This window comes from Lates calcarifer, linkage group LG7_1 (assembly GCF_001640805.2).
Source record: "Lates calcarifer isolate ASB-BC8 linkage group LG7_1, TLL_Latcal_v3, whole genome shotgun sequence".
NCBI lineage: Eukaryota > Metazoa > Chordata > Actinopteri > Centropomidae > Lates > Lates calcarifer.
The window spans coordinates 9,926,819-9,947,057 of NC_066839.1; the positions used below are offsets into that span (position 1 = coordinate 9,926,819).

A 20,239-nucleotide genomic window follows, 5' to 3' on the forward strand; every position below is an offset into this window, starting at 1 on the left:
AGGTAGGAAGAGAAGAACAGCAGAGTGAGGATAGCCTAGCCTCAAAAATAAAGACAGGTGCCAGGTGTCATTTATACCATGTTTCCTTCCAGGAGTTCCATGAGATGAGCCACGGCCTGCTGCTGTGGTTGGAGAACATCGACCGCAGGAGGAACGAGGTGGTGCCCATCCCTCCCAAAGTGGATCGTGAAACTTTACGAGCTCATCACAAAACACTGACGGTAACTGTCTCTCTAGTTGTAGCTTGTATCTGATCACCTTTGTTTTAGCCTTTTATATTCATCACGGTCACTTAAAACTCCTCCAGTGTCAGTATTACAGTGAATTAGGTATGATAGGTCTCTATTGTCTTTGTAAAAATACCAAGCAAATTTCTCTCTAAGATCAAGAATGAAATATTCCAGTTTAGAGGCAAGATATCAGAACACACACTGACTTCCTCCATCCGTGTCTTAATTGTCTTACAGAAAATCAAGCGTGAGCTGCTGGACTCGCAGCAGAAGGTGTCGTCCCTTCAGGAGCTCTCAGCTCAGCTTCTGGTCAACACTAAACCTCAGACTCAACTGCCGCAGTCACAGACCTCAGACCAGATCCAGGCTCAGGGCAGCGAGTGTCTGGAGGCCCAGGAGAAGGTGCATGTGATCTGGAACAGGCTGAGGCTGCTCCTGAGGCAGGTCAGCTCAGACCTGGAGGAGCTGGAGAGGAGACTGGAGGCCACGGACACTCGGCAGGTCAGACGATACTGAATGAATGAAGGAGCGGCCAGTTTATCTTGAAATAACAAAGACTCTCTCCATCCTCTCCATTAGTAGCAGTTTTATGTAGATCTGAACTGACTTGTTGTTTTGATGTGTTTTTCAGCATTGCTTGCCGTTGCCTGTTGGCAAATCAGAATCCTGTGAATCGGCTTCTCCTGCATCAAAGGTGACAGTCGACAGTCGGAAACGATTGGTAAAGTTTTCCCTCATAATGTCCAATAGGGGGGGCTAGCCTCTGTTAGAGACAACAAATTAACATCACCGTCAACCCTCCTCCTCCTCCTTTCTAAATAGTGGTCTCACAGATATTCCCTCTCTACCCCTTTATTTTTATGGTTAATATAAATGTTTTCCCTTTTGCAACAGCTCTTCTAACATGTACACAGAAAGATTCCTTGCTGCCCCCCCCCCACTCCTCACTTTCTTGAGACATTTTTTGCTGCCCCCACATCATGTTGATCTGCTAAAAATGTACAAGAAAACCTGGCTTTTCGTTTCACATGAGAAAACTGTTCTGTAATGGATTAATTGATATTGTTTTTTAAAAACATGCATGAAAAAGAAAGTTTTATTGTAAATAACCGTTAAACATATTTGATTTTGCCAGTTTCTTTTAACGTGACTTTTCAGGATTTAGTCTTGAGAAGCCAGATTTCTTGGTTCTGAAAATCAGTCACCGTCATTGATTATGTTGCTGCTCTTTGGTTGTTGATGATTCTTTCTCTAGCGATGTTATGGCTCTTTTTATGTTATTTGTTTTTTCTCTCATCTGAGGCTTGGCCTTTATTTGCCCTTGACTGAAACATTCTTTTCTTTCTTTTACCCCTCCCTGCTCATTACGTGGTACAGCCCCGAGGCAAAAGTAGTCAGGCCCACCCAGGACTCCCTGAGAGCGGCCCGCGCCACAGGTACCTCTCTCCTGGACTCTAGAAACACGGGATGATGATGGAACCAAAGCTACGCCTCACTAGAAACTTGATTTCTATTAATTAAACTCCTGAGAAAATCAATTAATCACAATCTTAAGTAAATTTTAAAACTTAAATTTCACTCATTGGACTTTTTAATTGATTTCTTTTAAGGCTTTAAACCCTGCGTTCCATGATCCTTCCACACTCTAGAGGCCATGTTACCAGCTCTTAAACGAGTGGGGAATCGCCTTCATCAGGCCGCTCCCCTTCTCCTTTAAATGTTTTTTTTTTCACTGCTTCTCTTTGCCCTGCTGCTTTTTGAATGGCACCATGAAAAGTTGCCCTGTCATACTTTTTGCTTCTCCCTCCTCAGAGTGACGTTGTAGCACCCTCCTCTCCCACTAGATGGCATTATCTGAATACCAGTGACCCCCCAGCCCCAGTTCCTTCAGCTCTGTTTTTCTTTCTCATGTTTCTTTCTCTTCATAACTTTGAAGCAGGATACGATGCATAAACTCCTGTGGTTTCTCCTTCTACTTTAACTCCCACTTTCTTTCCTTTGTCTCCTTTCCAGACCTTTAAACTCACCCATCTCCGTCTCTGTCATTTCTGACTTGACTTTCCATGAATCTCATTAAATGTCAACAATAACACACGGGCCTGGTGAAAACTCAGCCTGATCTAGTCTTGTCATGAGTGTTTGTAGCAGAAATAATTGGGATCCAGCAAAGCAGGAGATGTTGCCTCGCCTTAAAACATGAGCTACATATATAAACACACAGACACACACGCACAAACAATGAGCACGTTGCTCATGCACAATGAATCTGGCTGCAGAGTGAACGACTGGAGGGATGTCGGCGTGTCTGACCCTCCCTCATCCTCCATGAGTGAGGATGAGTCCCCCCCCCCCCCCTCCAGTCTTGGCTCTGACAGTGGAAATCTCCAGAGGGGCATTTGGCATTTCTCCTGCTTCTGTTTGGAATGAGACGTGGCATTGAACTCTCACACACTCGGCTCTAAATCCAGAACGAGACCGTGAGACCTAGCGGGCTACTTACAAACGCTTGTGGTTTAATCTCTTTATTTAAGTGTGTTTGTGCCTGTTTTGTGTGTGTATGCAGGTCTACTGTTCACGTTTGTCTCTGTGTTCAACTTTGTGACTCTCTCGATCTCTCTACTCGCTGGGGTCTATTTGCTGCATTACTGTATTTTTGCTTTTTCCTGTTCAATTGTTTTTGAGTTCTCGCTCTTTTTCCAGACATGGGTTAAATGGTATTTGCAAACATGCTTGTTTTCACCCTGGTAAAATGTCAGAATTGTCCCGATTTACCTCAACTACAGATTCTTTTTCATATTAATTACTCTAATGATTATTTTCTCAATTAATTATTTGGTCTGTAAAATGTCAGAACATAGTGAAAAATGTCCACCTCAGTTCCCTAAAGACTGGGAGCATTTTTCACTGTAAAGACAAGCAAAACAAACCTCCAATTGTAGCTAAGAAAATCTCTTATAATGGAGTTTTCACAACACAGATATGATTTGCAAATACTAATGAGCTCAGGTCTGTGCTCTGCTGGGTTTAACTTGTGTCTGTGTCGTCCTGCAGCCGGAGCAGATCACCAGGCGCCGCTGGCTGCGTTTCCTCCCGTTCTGACCTTCCGGGCGGCGTCTCCTCATCGACCTCCTCCTCCTCCTCCTCCTCCTCGAAGGGCCCGTCCTTCCTGCTGCGGGTCTTCAGGGCTGCGCTCCCCGTCCACCTGCTCCTCCTGCTCCTCATCGGCCTGGCCTGCCTTGTGCCTATGACCGAGGAAGACTACAGCTGCCACCACGCCAACAACTTTGCCCGTTCCTTCCACCCCATGCTGCGCTACACCAACGGACCTCCACCCATATGAGGAGCAGCTGAATATCTACCTACTGCTTTGCCAAGGATTCCACTGACTCCTGTGAATGTTTCCTCCTCACCCTGTGCCCTAAAGCTACAAACTCCACCCCTGCTGGGGAGCTACATGCATTATGAAGTGATTCAGAGGTGATGTGAAGATTTCTCTCACTAACATTGCACAGCCACTCGCCTGAAATCACCTCAACCCTTTAAAACCCCAACTCTCCAGACTAAATGGACCTTCATCTGGAGACCCTCCCACCCTCCCCCAATCCAAATATTTCATGTTGTTTTAACTTAAATGTGTATATTATTTTTCAAGGTTTCTGAAGAAACCTGTGAAATCAATGAAAAACAAAGCACTATTTATATACTCTATGTTGGGAGCCAAAGTCCACCGTGCTTTTTGTCCATGATATCCAGTGCTGCTACTATTTATTTAGTGTTCAATCAGTTAATAGATTGTTAGTATTAATGAAGCTAAAGCACCACCAGTGTGGGACATTGTGCTGGTAAATTGTAGAGTAGACTTAAAGTTTAAATAGTATCATTCATAGTTTTAGAGGTGAAGAGTTTCTTTCCAGAAGACCAGAAGCACTCAGACAAAATGTCTGTAACAGCACAGAAGCAAAACTCAACAGGAAGGATGAAACATAGTTTAGTGTTCTGTTTTTGTTTTTTTTTAACACGTTTCAGAAGAATCTGCTTGAATTTGGAAATGAAGTTTTCACATGATGTTAAAGCTTAAACCTGAACCTATAGCACTGATATGAGCACTGTCGAAGGTACTGCACTGAAGCCGTCCAGCCAAGATGGCCGACTTCTTTCCCCAAAAGCCAAGGCTTGTTTTCCTGTTTTTAATTGCAGTATTTAATCAACTGGAGCCGTTAAGAAATAAGAAATGAGCTCTTGTAACTGATTTGTACATTATTGTTGAAATGCCTTTGAATACAGGCAGTTATTTTTTTATCTTTCTGTTTGAGCATGCACTTGAAAGTCCCCTGCTTTTAAGAAAGCCAAACAATCACTGGTAGTGTTTTAGTTGATGGCTGTGACATGAAATAGATAGTGTGCTTTGTAATAACTGCGCTAATTATTCTGCAGTGATGAGACACCAGAATCACTGCGTTGTTAAAACAGAATCTGTAAAAAATGATGAAATATGAAAATGGTTATTTATGTATGTACAGTTTGCTAATGCCGACTTCATGAAGAATACTCTCTTTGCAAATAATAAAACATGAAATATTTACTTCTGTGTATTCTTTTGGGATATAAACTGAGGGGAAACATGATGACGAACAATCTTTTCTCAACTGATGCTTTTATTTTTATGCACGATAAACAAATGGCAGTTGCAGTAGAGTGACTAACAAACACAGCGTCATACTGCCTTTCTGCGCGCCTTCAGTACTGTGGCCGAAAACACCACCACGTTTCAGAGTACGGAAAAAGTGGGACAACAGTTCTTGTTTGTGATTGGACAGAATCCAAGTCAATAGTTTGTTTACGCATGACGTCAACAAAATGCGGCCGCAAGACCGAGAGCGAGTCTTCACGTGAGGATTGTTACTACAGGCTCTCAAAATGTCTACGGTTTGCGTTTTTACGGTTGCTCAAATCGACCAAACCGAGAAACCACGATAAGCTTTTATCGAGCACCAAAGCGTGGTGTTAATAAGGAGGAAAGTGCAAGAAAATGACCGAAAAAACGCTGAGAAACGCTGGGAGGAGCGGAGTCGGCTAGGCCTCGTGAGTGCAGTGGCCACTTCAAAGGTAACTTAACCTATGTGGCTGTTTATGTAGCTAACTGTTTCCTTAGACTTTGTAGCCTCAAACTTGCTGTTTTACTGTTACTGGGCACGGTTACTGTCGTTGCAGTGTTGGAGTTTGTACATCTGTAACCCACACCAACACATAGCAATGACTAACCCTGGCTTATTAAGTATGTTGCATGGTGCAACTTTGTCCTCTCACTTAATCTATGTTTTCTCCTTAATAGTTGATTTGTTTACGTTGTTAGAGAACCAGTAGATTACAGATTAATAGTACCCTATTATATGAACTGCTGTTGAGTTTATCTGAATTCTGATAGTTTAATGATTTTAAACGGTAGTATTAAGAAACATGTTATTAGTTTCGGAAACTGTGATTTTGATATACTACTATGATTGTTGCCTTATGTATTGTAATGCATAAAATCATTACTTCCTTATTCTCAGTAAGACTCACATGTATCACATTAAGACAGTGAGCTGTTTTCTCTGTTGTGACTGACTCCATGTCCAAATATAGTTTACGTAATTAAGTCAAATAAGTAAAGTATTTTAGTTAAGTTAGTAAACTAATTTTGTTAAGTAATTAAACACGTAAGCTTTTGTTTCACAGGAAAACTGTTTTGTAATGGATTAATTGATACCGTATTTTAGAAAACATGCATGAGTAGGAAGTTTTGTTGTAAATAGCAGTAAAATATCTTTAATTTGGTCAGTTTCTCTTTGGTTCTGAAATATTCTCACTGCTTCTCTTTGCCCTGCTGCTTTTTGAATGGCACCATGAAAAGTTGCCCTGTCATACTTTTTGCTTCTCCCTCCTGTAGCACCCTCCTCTCCCACTAGATGGCATTATCTGAATACCAGTGACCCCCCAGCCCCAGTTCCTTCAGCTGTTTTTCTTTCTCATGTTTCCTTCCTGTTTCATTCTCTTCATAACTTTGAAGCAGGATACCATGCATAAACTCCTGTGGTTTCTCCTTCTACTTTAACTCCCACTTTCTTTCCTTTGTCTCCTTTCCAGACCTTTAAACTCACCCACCTCCGTCTCTGTCATTTCTGACTTGACTTTCCATGAGTCTCACTAAATGCCAACAATAACACACGGGCCTGGTGAAAACTCAGCCTGATCTAGTCTTGTCATGAGTGTTTGTAGCAGAAATAATGGGTTTGTTTTCCACCGATTCGGGCACTGAGATCCAGCAAAGCAGGAGACATTGCCTGGCCTTAAAAAATGAGCTACATATATAAACGCACACAATGAGCACATTGCTCATGCACATTCACAGTGGCCATTTTGTAGAATGTAGGAGGACTGAATGAAATTGGCTGCAGAGTGAGCGACTGGGGGGATGTCAGCGTGTGTGACCCTCCTTCATCCTCTGTGGGTGAGGATGAGTCGCAGTAAGAACATGTTGTTCCTCCCCTTGAGTCTTGGCTCTGACAGTGGAAATCTTCAGAGAGGCATTTGGCATTTCTCCTGCTTCTGTTTGGAATGAGACGTGGCATTGAACTCTCACACACACGGCTCTAAATCTAGAGCGTTTCGCCCCTACTGGGACACAGCTGGCTACTTACAAAAGGTTTTGTGGTTTAATCTCTTTATTTAAGTGTGTTTGTGCCTGTTTGCCCACATTAAAAATGTCATTATTACTGAAACTGCAGATTATTTTCCTAATCAATTATTAGTGGTCCATAAATGTTACTTAAAAAAATAATAAATTATCAAAATAGTTCACACACAAGTCCTTATCGGTTATCTATCACTTAATTGACTGATGCTTTCAGCTCTAATTAGGAAGTGTCCCAACTAATATTAAAATGAACCTTGAAAAGAATTTTGTTTTTCCCCCAGTTGTTTTGAGTAATAAAAAATAATCTTATCTTTATCATAGCAAAAAGCAAAAGAAAAAAATCTGTCAAAATGGTGATTTGCAAATACTAATGAGCTCAGGTCTGTTCTCTGCTGGGTTTAACTTGTGTCTGTGTCGTCCTGCAGCCGGAGCAGATCACCAGGCGCCGCTGGCTGCGTTTCCTCCCGTTCTGACCTTCCGGGCAACATCTCCTCATCGACCTCCTCCTCCTCGAAGGGCCCTTCCTTTCTGCTGCGGGTCTTCAGGGCAGCGCTCCCCATCCAGCTGAATATCTACCTACTGCTTTGCCAAGGACTCCACTGACTCCTATGAATATTTCCTCCTCACCCTGTGCCCTAAAGCTACAATCTCCACCCCTGCTGGGGAGCCACATGCATCATGAATTGACTCAGAGGTGAGATTGCAAATGATTAAACAGAAATATTTACCGTAATTTCTGGACTATAAGCCGCTACTTTTTTCAGACACTTTGAAACTTGCGGCTTAAACAATGATGCGGCTAATTTATAGATTTTTACGGGCTAACAAGCTTCATGCCGCAAAAACATTTAGACACCTGCAGCTTATAGACAAGTGCGGCCTGTATATGTACTTTTTTTTTTCTTTTCTTTTTAAATTTAGTGGGTGCAGCTTATAGTCAGGTGCGCTCAATAGTCCGGAAATTACGGTACTTCTGTGTATTCTTTTGGGATGGAAAATGAGGAGAAACATGCTGATGAAAAAAAATTCACAACTGATGCTTTTATTTTTATGCACAGTAAATAAATGACAGTCGGTCAGGTTTGACTGGATTTACACTGAACAGCCCAAGTGGCCAAATCCAATTTTCTGATCACATACAGAGCACTGGCCTGAGATATCCCAATTATTCCACATATTCAACAGCTAGGTGGCAGTTCTACAGTTCAGATGTAACGGTTACACAGTTAATCAGTCAGCTGATCTGTTTTTGGAGGTAAATTCAATGTAAATTCAGCCAAACTCAACATGTAATCACTGAATTAATAGATGAATAGTAACTGGTTGTAGTTTTTAATCTAATCTATGGTTGAAATGTTGAACAGCTGCATTAAGACAAACATCAATTAATCAAATCAGCTTGGAACCACTCATAGTTCAGATGCTCTCAGTCTCTCTTGCAATCTCTCAGCCACACACACACACACACACACACACACACACACCACACACACACCACACACACACACCACACACACACACACACACACACACACACACACACACACACAACAAATTCAGAAAAAAACTTTGATGCATGTAAGCATATAGAACAAACCCACTGTACACAAAAGCTGTGGATAGGTTGAAGTTACCCAACAATAAAGCTTAGCTTCCTGCATTATGTAGGGTAGGGTTAGGGTTAGCCAACCCTAACCCTAACCCTCTCTAGGATTTGATCAGATATATCCTTGACCACTTTTCATTTTAGAATTTCATCATTGAAATATTTTCTCTCAAACATATCATGTTTAAAATTGTGTATGCATAAGACACAATACCTGACATTTAGTCTTTAACTATGTAAATAAATTATATATTAATTTTAACCAGTTTAGTGTGTAATCAACCCTTATATGTAAAAGTAAAAATAATGCCTAGTAGCCCCTTAAACCCAAGAGGAAGTGCACTTTGGTTGAAGCAAAAAAACAAGAAAAATTAGCTGCTCATCATTTGAGATCACCATAGGTAACAGAATGCCACAATATGACCTAACACCTGCCAATTTGGAAAAATAAGCTGTAATATAAAGCTGAGTCCAAATCACAGATAGTATGAAAGACAGCATAGAAGATAAACTGCGCTGAAGCTCAGATTGTACTGAATTAGAATAGTGCAAAGGAATAATTTCTACCTAAACAGCTACAACAAAAAAAATCACTTGAATTTATAAATAATTCAAATACGAACGAATTCAAATACAACTCTCTTCGTTCATTACCAAGGCATTTTCACACTGTTCTACACACATCATTCATTAAGATGACTTGACCTTTCAGACATGCTTGTTTGTGCTCCATCTCATTAGATGTGGGTGCAGTCGGCACGGGGCGCTCCATACTGCAGGACATCTGGTCCTGTCGGGGCTCTGCTCAGGCTCTCGTGGCTGCCTGGGACTCCAGAACTAGAGCCGGCTGAAGAGGAGCCTCTGCTGCTGGTGATGGTGGTGGTGGAGGGCTCTCTGTCAGCCTGGAACCGGGACTGAGCTGGATTCACAGGGCGGTGGAGGCGGTGAGCATCCAGCATCTCCAGGAGCAGGTCGTACAGAGGCACTTTGTTCTTGCACTTCATGCTGTAGAGGTGCTCCATGCCTTTGTTGCTGCAGGGAGTGTAAACAAAAGGGAGATGAGGAATTAGAGCGACTAATGAATGAAGCTTCAGACTGCTTTCTACATCCCTAAAGTCTCTGTTCAAGTTGATTTTCTGTGCTAACACCATCTGGAAAAAATGCTTCCAAAATTTTGATTTTATTCATGTTTAATTTTTCTGCAAATGCCCTTCAGTTGTTTTTAGTCTTTATTTATTGTTCAGTTTTTTAATTCAATACTCCTACTGGAGATTTATCTTTTTAAGAAGCTTCAATTAAAGTATAATCCTGTAGCTACTCTTTAGTTTTGTTTAAGGTCAACAAATCCTATTAAAAGACTAAAATCCAAGTCCATCTCTCAGTTCTTTCAGCCTTCACTACTCTGTCTGTGGTACTCTGTTCCAAGACTGATGATTCCTATTAAAGGATGGAAATCTTTAGCAGGATGTACACAAATGTATAGTTTGATTCTAAATTACTTCATAAAGCAGCTAGGCACTATAGTTTTCACACATACTTTTTAAAGGTGCCCTGTGGATTTTCCTGTTAACAAAAGGATGATTTAAACATGGGCTTCATGTCTGAACTGGAAGACTCTGAAAGTGGTCACAGAGACCTTTTCTAATGCAATTTCACCTCATGTGCCTGATGTGGGAGAGCAGGAGGAGCAGCTGGGCCTGCCGTCTCGACTGCTGCTGAACTGAGCATCCTGATTGGCTGATGTGATGTATGAGAGCGTCCGTGATGGTGTCCAGCATGTCCTGTACAGCCACGCCATCATGTAGTGGCTCCATTGTGCTGGTGCAGAAAGAGAAAGCACCTAGAAGAAGAAAAACACAAGTCTACTGCAACCTTTCAAGCCAATGCACCTTTCTTCAGTTCAGATTTCAGTGGGGAGTAATACACCCCATACAGTCATGCTACAAATTACTTTTCAAATTACCAAATACCAACAATGTTTAACTTTTATTTTATAAAAGATCTGACTCATACATGCATATAAGAGCAGCACAGTTAATTGCATTTGCATCATTGCCCACACAGTAATCAAAACTTCATCCGGCTCCAGCAGCTGTGCAAGTAATGTCATTGCACAGGTATTTCAGCTGACTCAGTTTCCCAAATAGAATATCTCAATTTCCAGGACAAAAACAGCCCTCTGACCTGTGTCATGTTGTCATGGGAACAGTTATTGGGCATACTGATGGTACAGACCTTTCCAGAACACTCTGTTCGCCTAATGTGCCTGAGCAGCTTTCAGAGCTACACCTCTGTGGGTGTAGTTTGACAGTGTTCAATATTTACTCTCTGGAACAGAAACAAAAAAACCTGCAACAAAATGGTGTGCATGTAAGTAAAACTCTGTAATTAAAAAAAATTTAACTAGAGCTGAAATTTTTATTGGACAAGTGTCTCTGTTGTCAGTGTTTACAGGCACCAGCTCGCTCTCAATTTGTCTGAAAATGTTTCAAGACAGAGACTGAAACTGTAAAAACAGGCAGATGATGTAAGGCACACTCACACTCACACATGTTGCCTCACCAGAGTTGAGCAAGATGATGGCTTTAAGACAGACAAACTCCTCAGGTTTGAGTCTGAGCATGCGGAAGCGGGAAGTAGTAGCCAGTAGCATGTCGAAGATCTCAGCCATGCCCTCGACGCAGTCGCCTTCATTCCTGGATGAAAGAAAGCACAAGGCATTCTTTGGTTTTTTAAATTCTGTTCATCACACACAAATAAACTGGATTTTAATCTTCTTCTTTTTCCTTTCAAGAAAAAAAACCTAATTAAATCTGTGACCATGAAACTATCCAAAGAGCGGCCAGATAAACAACTAATGGACTGAATCACTGCTGCGCTCCATATGTCAGCACAGATGAAAAGTGATGAAAGATAATATCCAGTGGTTGGAGTGCAAGATAAACTTGGACAGCACAGAGCCAAGGGAATTTGTCAACCCTGACCCACGGTATTTTAGTCATCATGTCCAATTGGTGAGGACACTCATACCAGGACCAGGTTTTAGAGATAATACTCTGTAATACACTTTTGAATCAAATGGGACCATCAGGCACATCAGACAGTAAAAGCTCTGTCTGTCTGCATGTCTCCCTCATCCCTCTGTCTCCACCTCTTTTTTCTCTGAGGTAGATAGTGTGGTTTGGCCAGCTTGTTTACTTTGAACAGGGGAGGGGGGGATGGAGAGAACAGGCTGTGCCTGCTAAGCAGAAAACAGCTATGTCTCATGTCTCCCTGCGTCTCTATTTCTCTCTCTCTCTCTCTCTCTCCTTCGCCTCCTTGCCCGTCATCTCTCCCTCCATCATTTGCCCTTTTCCATCATTCCTTGCATTGAGACTTTGATTAAATCTCTGTCTTGGTTGCCTGCTCAGCACTGTAATGATGAGGGGGTATTTCAGGTTAGAGAGAGGCTGCTCTCCTCTCCATGGGGAACATGTAATTAGTCTTTCACTCTGTGACGGATGTGTTGGGATGGCACAATGGTTGGCGAGGTGTGAAATGGAAAATCTACAATGCTGATGTATCACTCTGAACATCTGAGAGTGTGAGTGAGAGGAAGGCCGAGGAATAGGGAGGAAAAGTAGGGCCAGAGATATTAAAAAGTAAGGAGAGGTGCATGTCACGGAGGAGTGAGGAGAAGTATCCCTCGCTACCTGTCCAGTATGAGGTCCTGTGCGAAGATGAGTTTGCCAGGGCAGTGGATGGACCTCCAGATGAGCCCAATCATCAGCACCTCCAACCACGAGCTCTCCAGCAGCTGCACCTGGTCATGGAGGGACAGCTGAAGGAAACCTAAAAAATACACACAATAAGTGCACATTATAGAGCATTTTGTGAAAGGACCAAGGTAGAGAAAGCAAGATGATCCACATCCAGTTAAAGTACATTTGACAATTTTGATGTTTTGAGCAGCCGTCAACATCTGACAAGCTCTTAAATCGACTTTTAGTAACTGTCACTAAATACTGTCCCCTCATAAACACTGGACAATATGTGTTTTAGCCTCATCTGAGCAATTATGTGGCATCCAAACCATGCACATGAAAATACCTTGTGTCGCTAAGTGTTCTTTTATCAGAGCTGATTATGAGAGATGGTGGGTGTTAACTGTAATATGGTGTGGAATATCAACACTCTAAGAGTTTAATGTTTTCTGTGCCCCTTTATCCCACTCATAAAAATAAAAACATGCAAGCCTTTGTTTCCTGGCAGAGAACTTAAATGCAACCATCTGCAATCTCTCTGCTCTCATAAGAAGCCTTATCGCTGGCACTCAGCTGTCTCAATTCATATGTAATTACAGCCAATTCACCCCTATTGTCCCCATTTGTGCCCTGTTCAGGACCCCTCACAATTAAAACTGTGTGCCTTTGGGCTTTTAGTGACGCACAAGGTTATAATACCTCAAAATCAGGATTTACTCATTCAGAGAGCCTGTCAAGGTGTGTGTGTGTGTGTGTCTCCGTGCATGCAAAAGGGTGATGTGTCTTATACTGCATTTATGCTCTATGGGGTGCCAGCAGATTGGCCAAACAATCCTCTCAAAAGGTGATGACTGTAATTACCATCACTGTAATGGCTCTGCATTTGTGTGTGTGTGTGTGTGTGTGCTTCTACGATAAAGGTCTCCCATCATCTTGCTGTTGCCTAAGCAGTCTCAAACAGGCAGCAATCGAGAGCCACCACCTTTGTTACACAAAACATCCGTGCATTTGAATGTTTAAGAAACCTTTTGTTTATGAGTTTGAACAAATGTATAGAAATATTATGAATGTTTTTAAATATTATGAATGTGTCAAAGACCTCTCTCTCTTTGACACAGTTGTAGTGATCTGAAAAAATATCACATAAGTTTGACAACAAGTGAATTCACAATTTACAGCAGAACTGCTGACTGACACAAAGAAGTCAGATTTTTTTTTTTAATAGCTGATTGTTTGACTTTATGGTCATCTGTCATTTTGTCATCCACTGTTATGTTACTTAAAGTTACAGGGCAGCTGTATGAGACAGACATCAAAACTGTTTTCTTATGTATGTAAGAACATGGTGTGCAAAGGATGATCATTTTGGACACCAGTTCCCTACAGACCAGGATATAGTTAATGGCCCATGGATCACAATAGACTTCTGGCATACTCCAAAGAGAAACCTAAGACAGTCTAATCAATTCCAGATTATGGTAGGTTTTTGCTCCAAAACACAGTTTATGCCAGATGGTGCATCTGGTAAAGTAACTGTCATTAATCAGTCACTGTATCCACAGCCTGTACCTACCATGTATTATGGTAACTTTGCACTAGGCTCAGTAAAATGTTTATTATTGCTTCTATAAATTAAAAAGGTTGTCTTACACCTACACACATCCTGTGTTGGGCTGAGATGAGTTCACCTGATTCAAATGCATAATTTAGGAGGGTTTGTAGTGCTGAAAAAGGATTTAGAATATTCAGTGGTGTTGTGGCTTCTATGCCACTCTAAGCAGTACCTGGAAGCTTCTTGGCCCAGGCGATCATGTGGACCAGCTCCTTGTCAGCCATGTTGGTGAGCAGGGACATCATGGTGACCTCAGTGTAGGGTCGGCTCAGCTTCTGACGGGAGCAAAGCATTGGGGGCTCAGCACCCTGGAGCAGGAGGAGCACCTGTGGAGGCAGCACATAAACTGTCAGACTGTCACACAATTTTCTTGATCCTCAGTGTCCAGGAACACTTTCAGATCCATATTTCTTCCTGACCAACAATTTGCACTTTCAAAAACATTCATGTCATTGTTTGCACATGGATTAGCACCTGATCAGGTGACATGCCAGCGACCGATGATTTTCCTCCTCCTCCTCCAGTACTGCTGCTGCTGCCATGTTTCCTCCCATCATGGAGGGGTGCTGCTCTGTGCTCCAGGTCCTTAGAGGCCTTATCCTTGTCATTAGTACCAGTCCGTCGCCTGTCACGCCGCAAAACACGGCCACGGTCCTTACGCACACCTTGAGAACACAGCAGAGATTTATTAAAAAATATTATGCAGATACACTGAAAAATTCACACATACAGTTTACATACACACAATAACACCTAATATCCCACACATATGCAATCATCAGGTTTTCCCCTTGCCATAAATTCCCATAGTGCTGATTGTATGAATGCCTGTGTGATTCAAGAAGTATGAAAACAAAAATGTGGGCGTGTGCTAATCAGTAGTTGTACTCCCTAAGAGGAAATCATTTCAAGGTCATGTTAATGTTAGTCTCAAGCTTGTCTGTCTCCACCAGAACTTGGCACTTTGTGCCAATCCTCTCTCACACATGGCAATCAGTTTTGAATTTTGTTATGTTGCTGACATAAAAACAACAGACAGAAAACATAAACTGTAACAAAAAAAAAATAATAGAAGACTTATTAAACAAATTAACTAAAAAGAAATTAAGTGAAAACAAAGCAATAACCAATAACAGAAAATTGCAAAAATGCATTATACAAATTTAAGAATTTTAATATGCATATTTGTTATACAAAAAATTCAAAATCTTTCTGCTGATGTTTCTACCAACCTCCTTTCATCATGCCCACTTCATAACACTTCCTAAGACGGCAAGCCTGGCAGCTCTTCCTCCGATTCCTGTCAATAGTACACTGATTGGTTGCTGGGCACATATAGTCATTGTGACCTGAAATGAAAGAAAATCTATTACTTCAAGTCTCCCACTCCACTGTTCAGTTCAGATTTAGGTTATTTAGTAGCCAGGAACATTCTCTTCCCATTTTAAATGGATCTGAGATAGAGAAAATTAAAATGTGGTGTCTTGGCTTTGTCATTGCCATGGAGACTATTGATTTCTTTATGACCAGTCTTCCACTGCAAGACTCGGCATCAGTGTGAAGAAGCAGCATATAACAAGCATGACTACGCTACAGACAGCAGATGAAGCTTTGGTCTGCACACAGAGGCAGTAGTACCTGGAGGTTGTACACCAGATTGTATGAAAGACATGACACACAAACAGATAAATGACAGGTGGTTTATGAGTGGAAAATAATAATAGTAAAAACTAACTTGTTGAAACATAAATTCTGCTCCCTTTATTTAAGATATCTGTTTCACAACATCAGTTTATGATATGTATTTTCCCTCTTTCTCTCCTTGTATATTACACAATGATCGAGTGCCAGTGTGACTGCTTGTTTCTCTGTCGAGGTTACAGGCAGTTCACTTTGGATAGCATGAGCCTACTAAACAGCTGTTACACTAAATCACCATACTTTAATATACAATGTTTTATTTTCTCTGCCATGGATGTGCTTCAGATTCTCAGATGTGCCTGGATTGAGCCACACTAAATTTTCTTTTACTGACAGCCAAACTCTTTAACTCTAAATTTTATGGAGTACAGCACTTCATGTCTTTCTGTATGATGAAACTAATTTATGTTCACTGCTGTACAGATTTTAAAGCCCCTCGAGGAAAAGCTTGTGATTGGTGTTATTGTGCTACATAAATAAAACTGACTTAACTAGATTTTGTGCTTGGATAAGGTTAATTTTCTTGGAGACATACAGTAAAAGACATTATTTAATTTTAAGAATTTCTTTGATTAATTATCTGTAATTTATCAGTAAAGGTTCAGGACTTTTAGATGAACTATGGCAAAATAAGAGATGATCTTTAAAAAACTGCTAACACTTGAAGATCTACATCCTCTGGTCACAAATAGCAGAAGCAGACACTCCACCTACCCTGGATGCTCCTCTTGAAGAAGGCCTTACAGCCCTCACAGGACCACACCCCGTAGTGGTACCCAGAGGCATAGTCACTGCACACGGCACAGAAACGTGTCTCTTTAACCATCTCAAACCCCCCGGCCCTGGCTCCAGCACCTGACTCCCCCACACTGTACGACTCGTCACTGGTGCCACAGTGGTCCTCTCTGGATACTGGTTGCTGACTAGACCTATAACAAGGTATAGATTTCAGCCTAGTCAAACCATTTCACAAATTACTTGATACTTTAGTGATACGATGATGACTATAAATTGTGATGCTGACAAAATAATATTAACTATAATTATCTTGCATTAAATATAGCTGGACATTTTGTCAAAAGATGCTCTATATATGTCCTTATAGCTAGCTGCTTAAGTATAGATCAATTCTGACATTTACCACACTGGCTTTAATTTGACAGTGGCTGAGACAACAGAGTACTATTTTCCACCTGAGCCAGGAAACAATGTGTACTCCTGTTGTTCTTACGTATTGTTCCTTTTTCAAGGTCCCGGACAAAGTCCTTAATCTCTGGAATTAGAAACCAGGGCAAAGCTTGATCCTTTCTATAGAGATAATGGTAATGTTTTGTATAAAGCAGGAGATTAAAAAAAACAATGCAGTTATATAATTATGTTTTGTTTGAGACTTTATTTTGAGGAAAGAGCATGGTGTCGATGCCATAATTCACAAGTTAAAGATACTAAATCTAGTTGTGTCTCAATATTGTCTCATTCTGCCACTGAACAGGAAATACAAGGCAATAGAGTAAATAAATTTAGGAAAGCATACAAATAAATTATTATTTTAAAAAGCTGAACAGACTTATTTTCTTTAATGATAACATTTGTTAAATTTGTATTGAAAACATGATTGAGCAAGGTAACATTGCTCTACTGAAAAAAACAATTCTGAGGAGTCCCTTGATATTTTGATTGCACTGCTCCTATCAGTTACATAATCACCTATCTACAACACAAACAAAACTGACCAGTCAGATTCAGGCACAGGAGGGGGCATCTCTCAAAAATTACCTTTCTTCCATGAAGTATAAAAATCAGATGACGATTCGTATCTGTTGACTCAGTCTATAAAAAGAACTTTCTGTCCAAGCACACACAGACACTCTGGTGATAAAGAAAAACTGTATTCCCTCACCTGTAGATGGGTGTTGAAGTGCTTTCCAGATAGTGGTGGCTGGGCGGGTGCATAAAGGGGCTGAGTCGGGGGCTGGAGGGCACAAACACTAGAGGACTGGTAGGCCCGCTGCCTAGGGACTGAAGACTGCCATCAGAGGGTGGTCCGTGGGCATCCAGAGGAGCATAGTAGCCAGTGGTGGAGTGGCTGTAGAGAGGAGTCGGGGCAGGGGTGGGTGCGGCATAGTCGTACGTCCCTTCCAGGAAGTCCACAGTGGCTACCCCTCCAGAACCCCGGCTCTCTTCGGGGTACATGTCACCGAGGGGGGCACGCGGTGGAGGCGAGAGACGTGGCGGGGAGAGGGTCTCCAGCTCTGAGAAGGCCGGGCTGATCCTGGATCTGAGTGCTGGTCCACAAGGCTGCCTGTTCTGTGCTGGGCTCTGCCTGAGCAACATCACAGCACAACAGCACTGATAAGCAACATGATTTAGACTTGCTCTGCCATTCACTAGGAGGGGGAGTGGAGATGAGTGCTGCTCTCCCTCTCTCTTTACTCTTTCCTCACTCACTCATTCTCTCTCTGTCTTTCCTTTTTTCCCATTAAAGCCTGTCAGGCTACTTGAAGGGTCCACAACTCCTCCAGTCCCTTTGCCCTATCTGCCTTGAGCTTCCGCCCACCAAGCTCTAAAAAGAAGAAGAAAAAAAGACAACCAGAAAGACTCCTCCCAGCCTCCTTCAGGGTTTTTGTCAACAGAGCTTTTCCCTCTTTTCCTGTAATACATCTTTACTAATGTGTAGGAGGAAGGTAAACTTCTCGTCCTCTCCCACAGCACTATAAAATGTTTTTCTCCTACTTCACCTTTGTCTGATATTGAAAAGCTTTTACTGATTGCAGGTGATTTCTAGAGGAAACGCAGTTAACTAGCTGTCTGTCTCCCCCTGAATTATTTATAATTCGTTTACCTAATAGTCCTGCACGCTACCAGCATGACGTATGACTAGTCTATTTGTAGCCAGTTTCTTGAACACACCTGAGACTCTGCAGCTAATCAAATCACTGTATAAACGAGAAACATTATAACAATGGTTTTAAATGTGGGCTAAAAGAGAGTCAAATTCTACCAGGATACATACTCACCTCTTACACATGAATCGTCCTCATACCTGCTGTGCGACACCGTTCGACTCTTCTCTCTCCCTCTGTACTCGCCTCTCTCATCTCTCTCTCTCTCAGACTTGTAGCTGGGCTCATTGAACACAATGAGAACAGTGGAAAGGTTAAAAAAAAAGGATAAACAAATTAAAGATGCAGCCAAATCGATAACCACTGTGTGTTAAAGTGCCAGGTCACCATAACACAGCAAACACAGTGGGAGGTCAGATCTCATTCTGATAGCCAATAGTTGCACAATGAATCCCAAATTAAGGGTTGGTTGTTTTTTAAAATTAGACTTTGAACGACTTCATTTTACCTTTTGTTGAACCTTATAAAAAATGAAAACTATGAAGAAAATCCTACTTTCCCTGTAATATTTCATTAAAAGGAGGATGACATATATTAGAAAACCACAATATGGACCAGTTAAACATCAATTTATCATGTCAAGGATCAAAAAGAACAGTGTATATTAACAAATTCAGGCAAAGGGGCAGAGAATTTATGCAAATAAAGTTTTGTGTTTTTATATTTATAACACAAAGATTCTCAGTTTGTAATTTTCAGGGATCCTTTTAGTCCTTGCATTTTTTGGAACAGGCATCAGGGTAAAAGAACAACCTTGTGAGCTGAAAATGCTTCTGAGAGAACTAATAACACACTATGAATGTAGGGATTATTTTCACACATTCATAGGAGATATAAAATTAAGCCAGTTACAACTAAAGATAAAAATCAAATGTAAAGCTAATAATAAATATTTGATGCACACATCTATTTGAAAAAAAAAAGAGAGGTAATTTTCAGATTTTAAATTTCAGATCAAATGGTCGAAATCTAAAAATGATTTAGGACATTTGAATCAAAATTGACCAATGTCCATGTGACGCTCTCAACTGAGACACATTGTGAATCATCCAAGAAATTCAAAAAGATAAACATGATCACAAAGAACTATTGACAACCATAGAAGGAAATAACTGATCATTTGGTACAGAAGCTTCATTTTCCCTGACGCTCTGTGCAACATCTTTCTTGAGTAAACAGCCCAATTTTCAGGACATGTCAGGTCAAGTGGAAAACAAGTAGTCCTGATGATGATATAGATATTTTTTGCATTTCCCCTGGAATAAAATGAAGACACAGTTACATTAGGAAAGGGGAAAATTAGGGGTGACAAATGAAACAGCTAAAATCACCTAAAAGGCTCAAGATAGAATGCTTCTTGCAGTAATTTACCTCGTTTTCATAACAGGCCGCATTCACAAAGCATGTCAGCAGCCATTCATTTTCACCAGCTCATCCAGAATTGTAACACACATGTTGCAGCATTTCCAGCTGTTCTGTCGGCTGTTTTTCCAGGTCCAACCTGACCCCAAGTGAATGAAAGGTCGACGGGTAACAACTGCCATAAAATAAAAATGCCACACTCGCTGACACTGAACATTTAAACTATCTAATGATGGCTTGTTCTGAGTGTGTACAGATGCATCTGCTCACAGTTTTGGGTCTACTTGTTCACAATAATGAACTGCATATGTGTGTAAATAAATTGCTGTTGCTGCACAATGTTGATTGATTGATATAAATTGGATGTATAAACTAAATAAAAGTTAAGTAATCATTACCCACATCT

The 20,239-nt window shown here is 41.2% G+C and overlaps 2 protein-coding genes across 2 annotated transcripts in view; one reads left to right on the forward strand and one right to left on the reverse strand.

Moving 5' to 3' along the window:
• The window catches only part of syne1a (spectrin repeat containing, nuclear envelope 1a), a 116,622-nt gene extending 111,810 nt beyond the window's left edge, over positions 1-4,812 (forward strand). The window contains 5 exon segments of the mRNA XM_051071859.1: positions 93-221; positions 468-731; positions 862-951; positions 1,608-1,666; positions 3,282-4,812. Of these exon segments, the coding sequence (XP_050927816.1) occupies positions 93-221; positions 468-731; positions 862-951; positions 1,608-1,666; positions 3,282-3,570 (831 nt within the window). The 3' untranslated portion in view covers positions 3,571-4,812.
• Positions 4,813-8,420: 3,608 nt separating this feature from the next.
• esr1 (estrogen receptor 1) lies at positions 8,421-20,151 on the reverse strand. The gene is made up of 10 exons (XM_018672603.2): positions 18,586-20,151; positions 17,469-17,891; positions 16,283-16,497; positions 15,100-15,216; positions 14,342-14,532; positions 14,040-14,193; positions 12,205-12,343; positions 11,075-11,208; positions 10,169-10,352; positions 8,421-9,544 (listed from the first exon to the last, which is right to left on the reverse strand). The coding sequence occupies exons 1-10, from the start codon at positions 18,594-18,596 to the stop codon at positions 9,250-9,252; spliced, it is 1,863 nt and encodes a 620-aa protein (XP_018528119.1). The 5' UTR covers positions 18,597-20,151; the 3' UTR covers positions 8,421-9,249.
• Between the last annotated feature and the right edge of the window lie 88 nt (positions 20,152-20,239).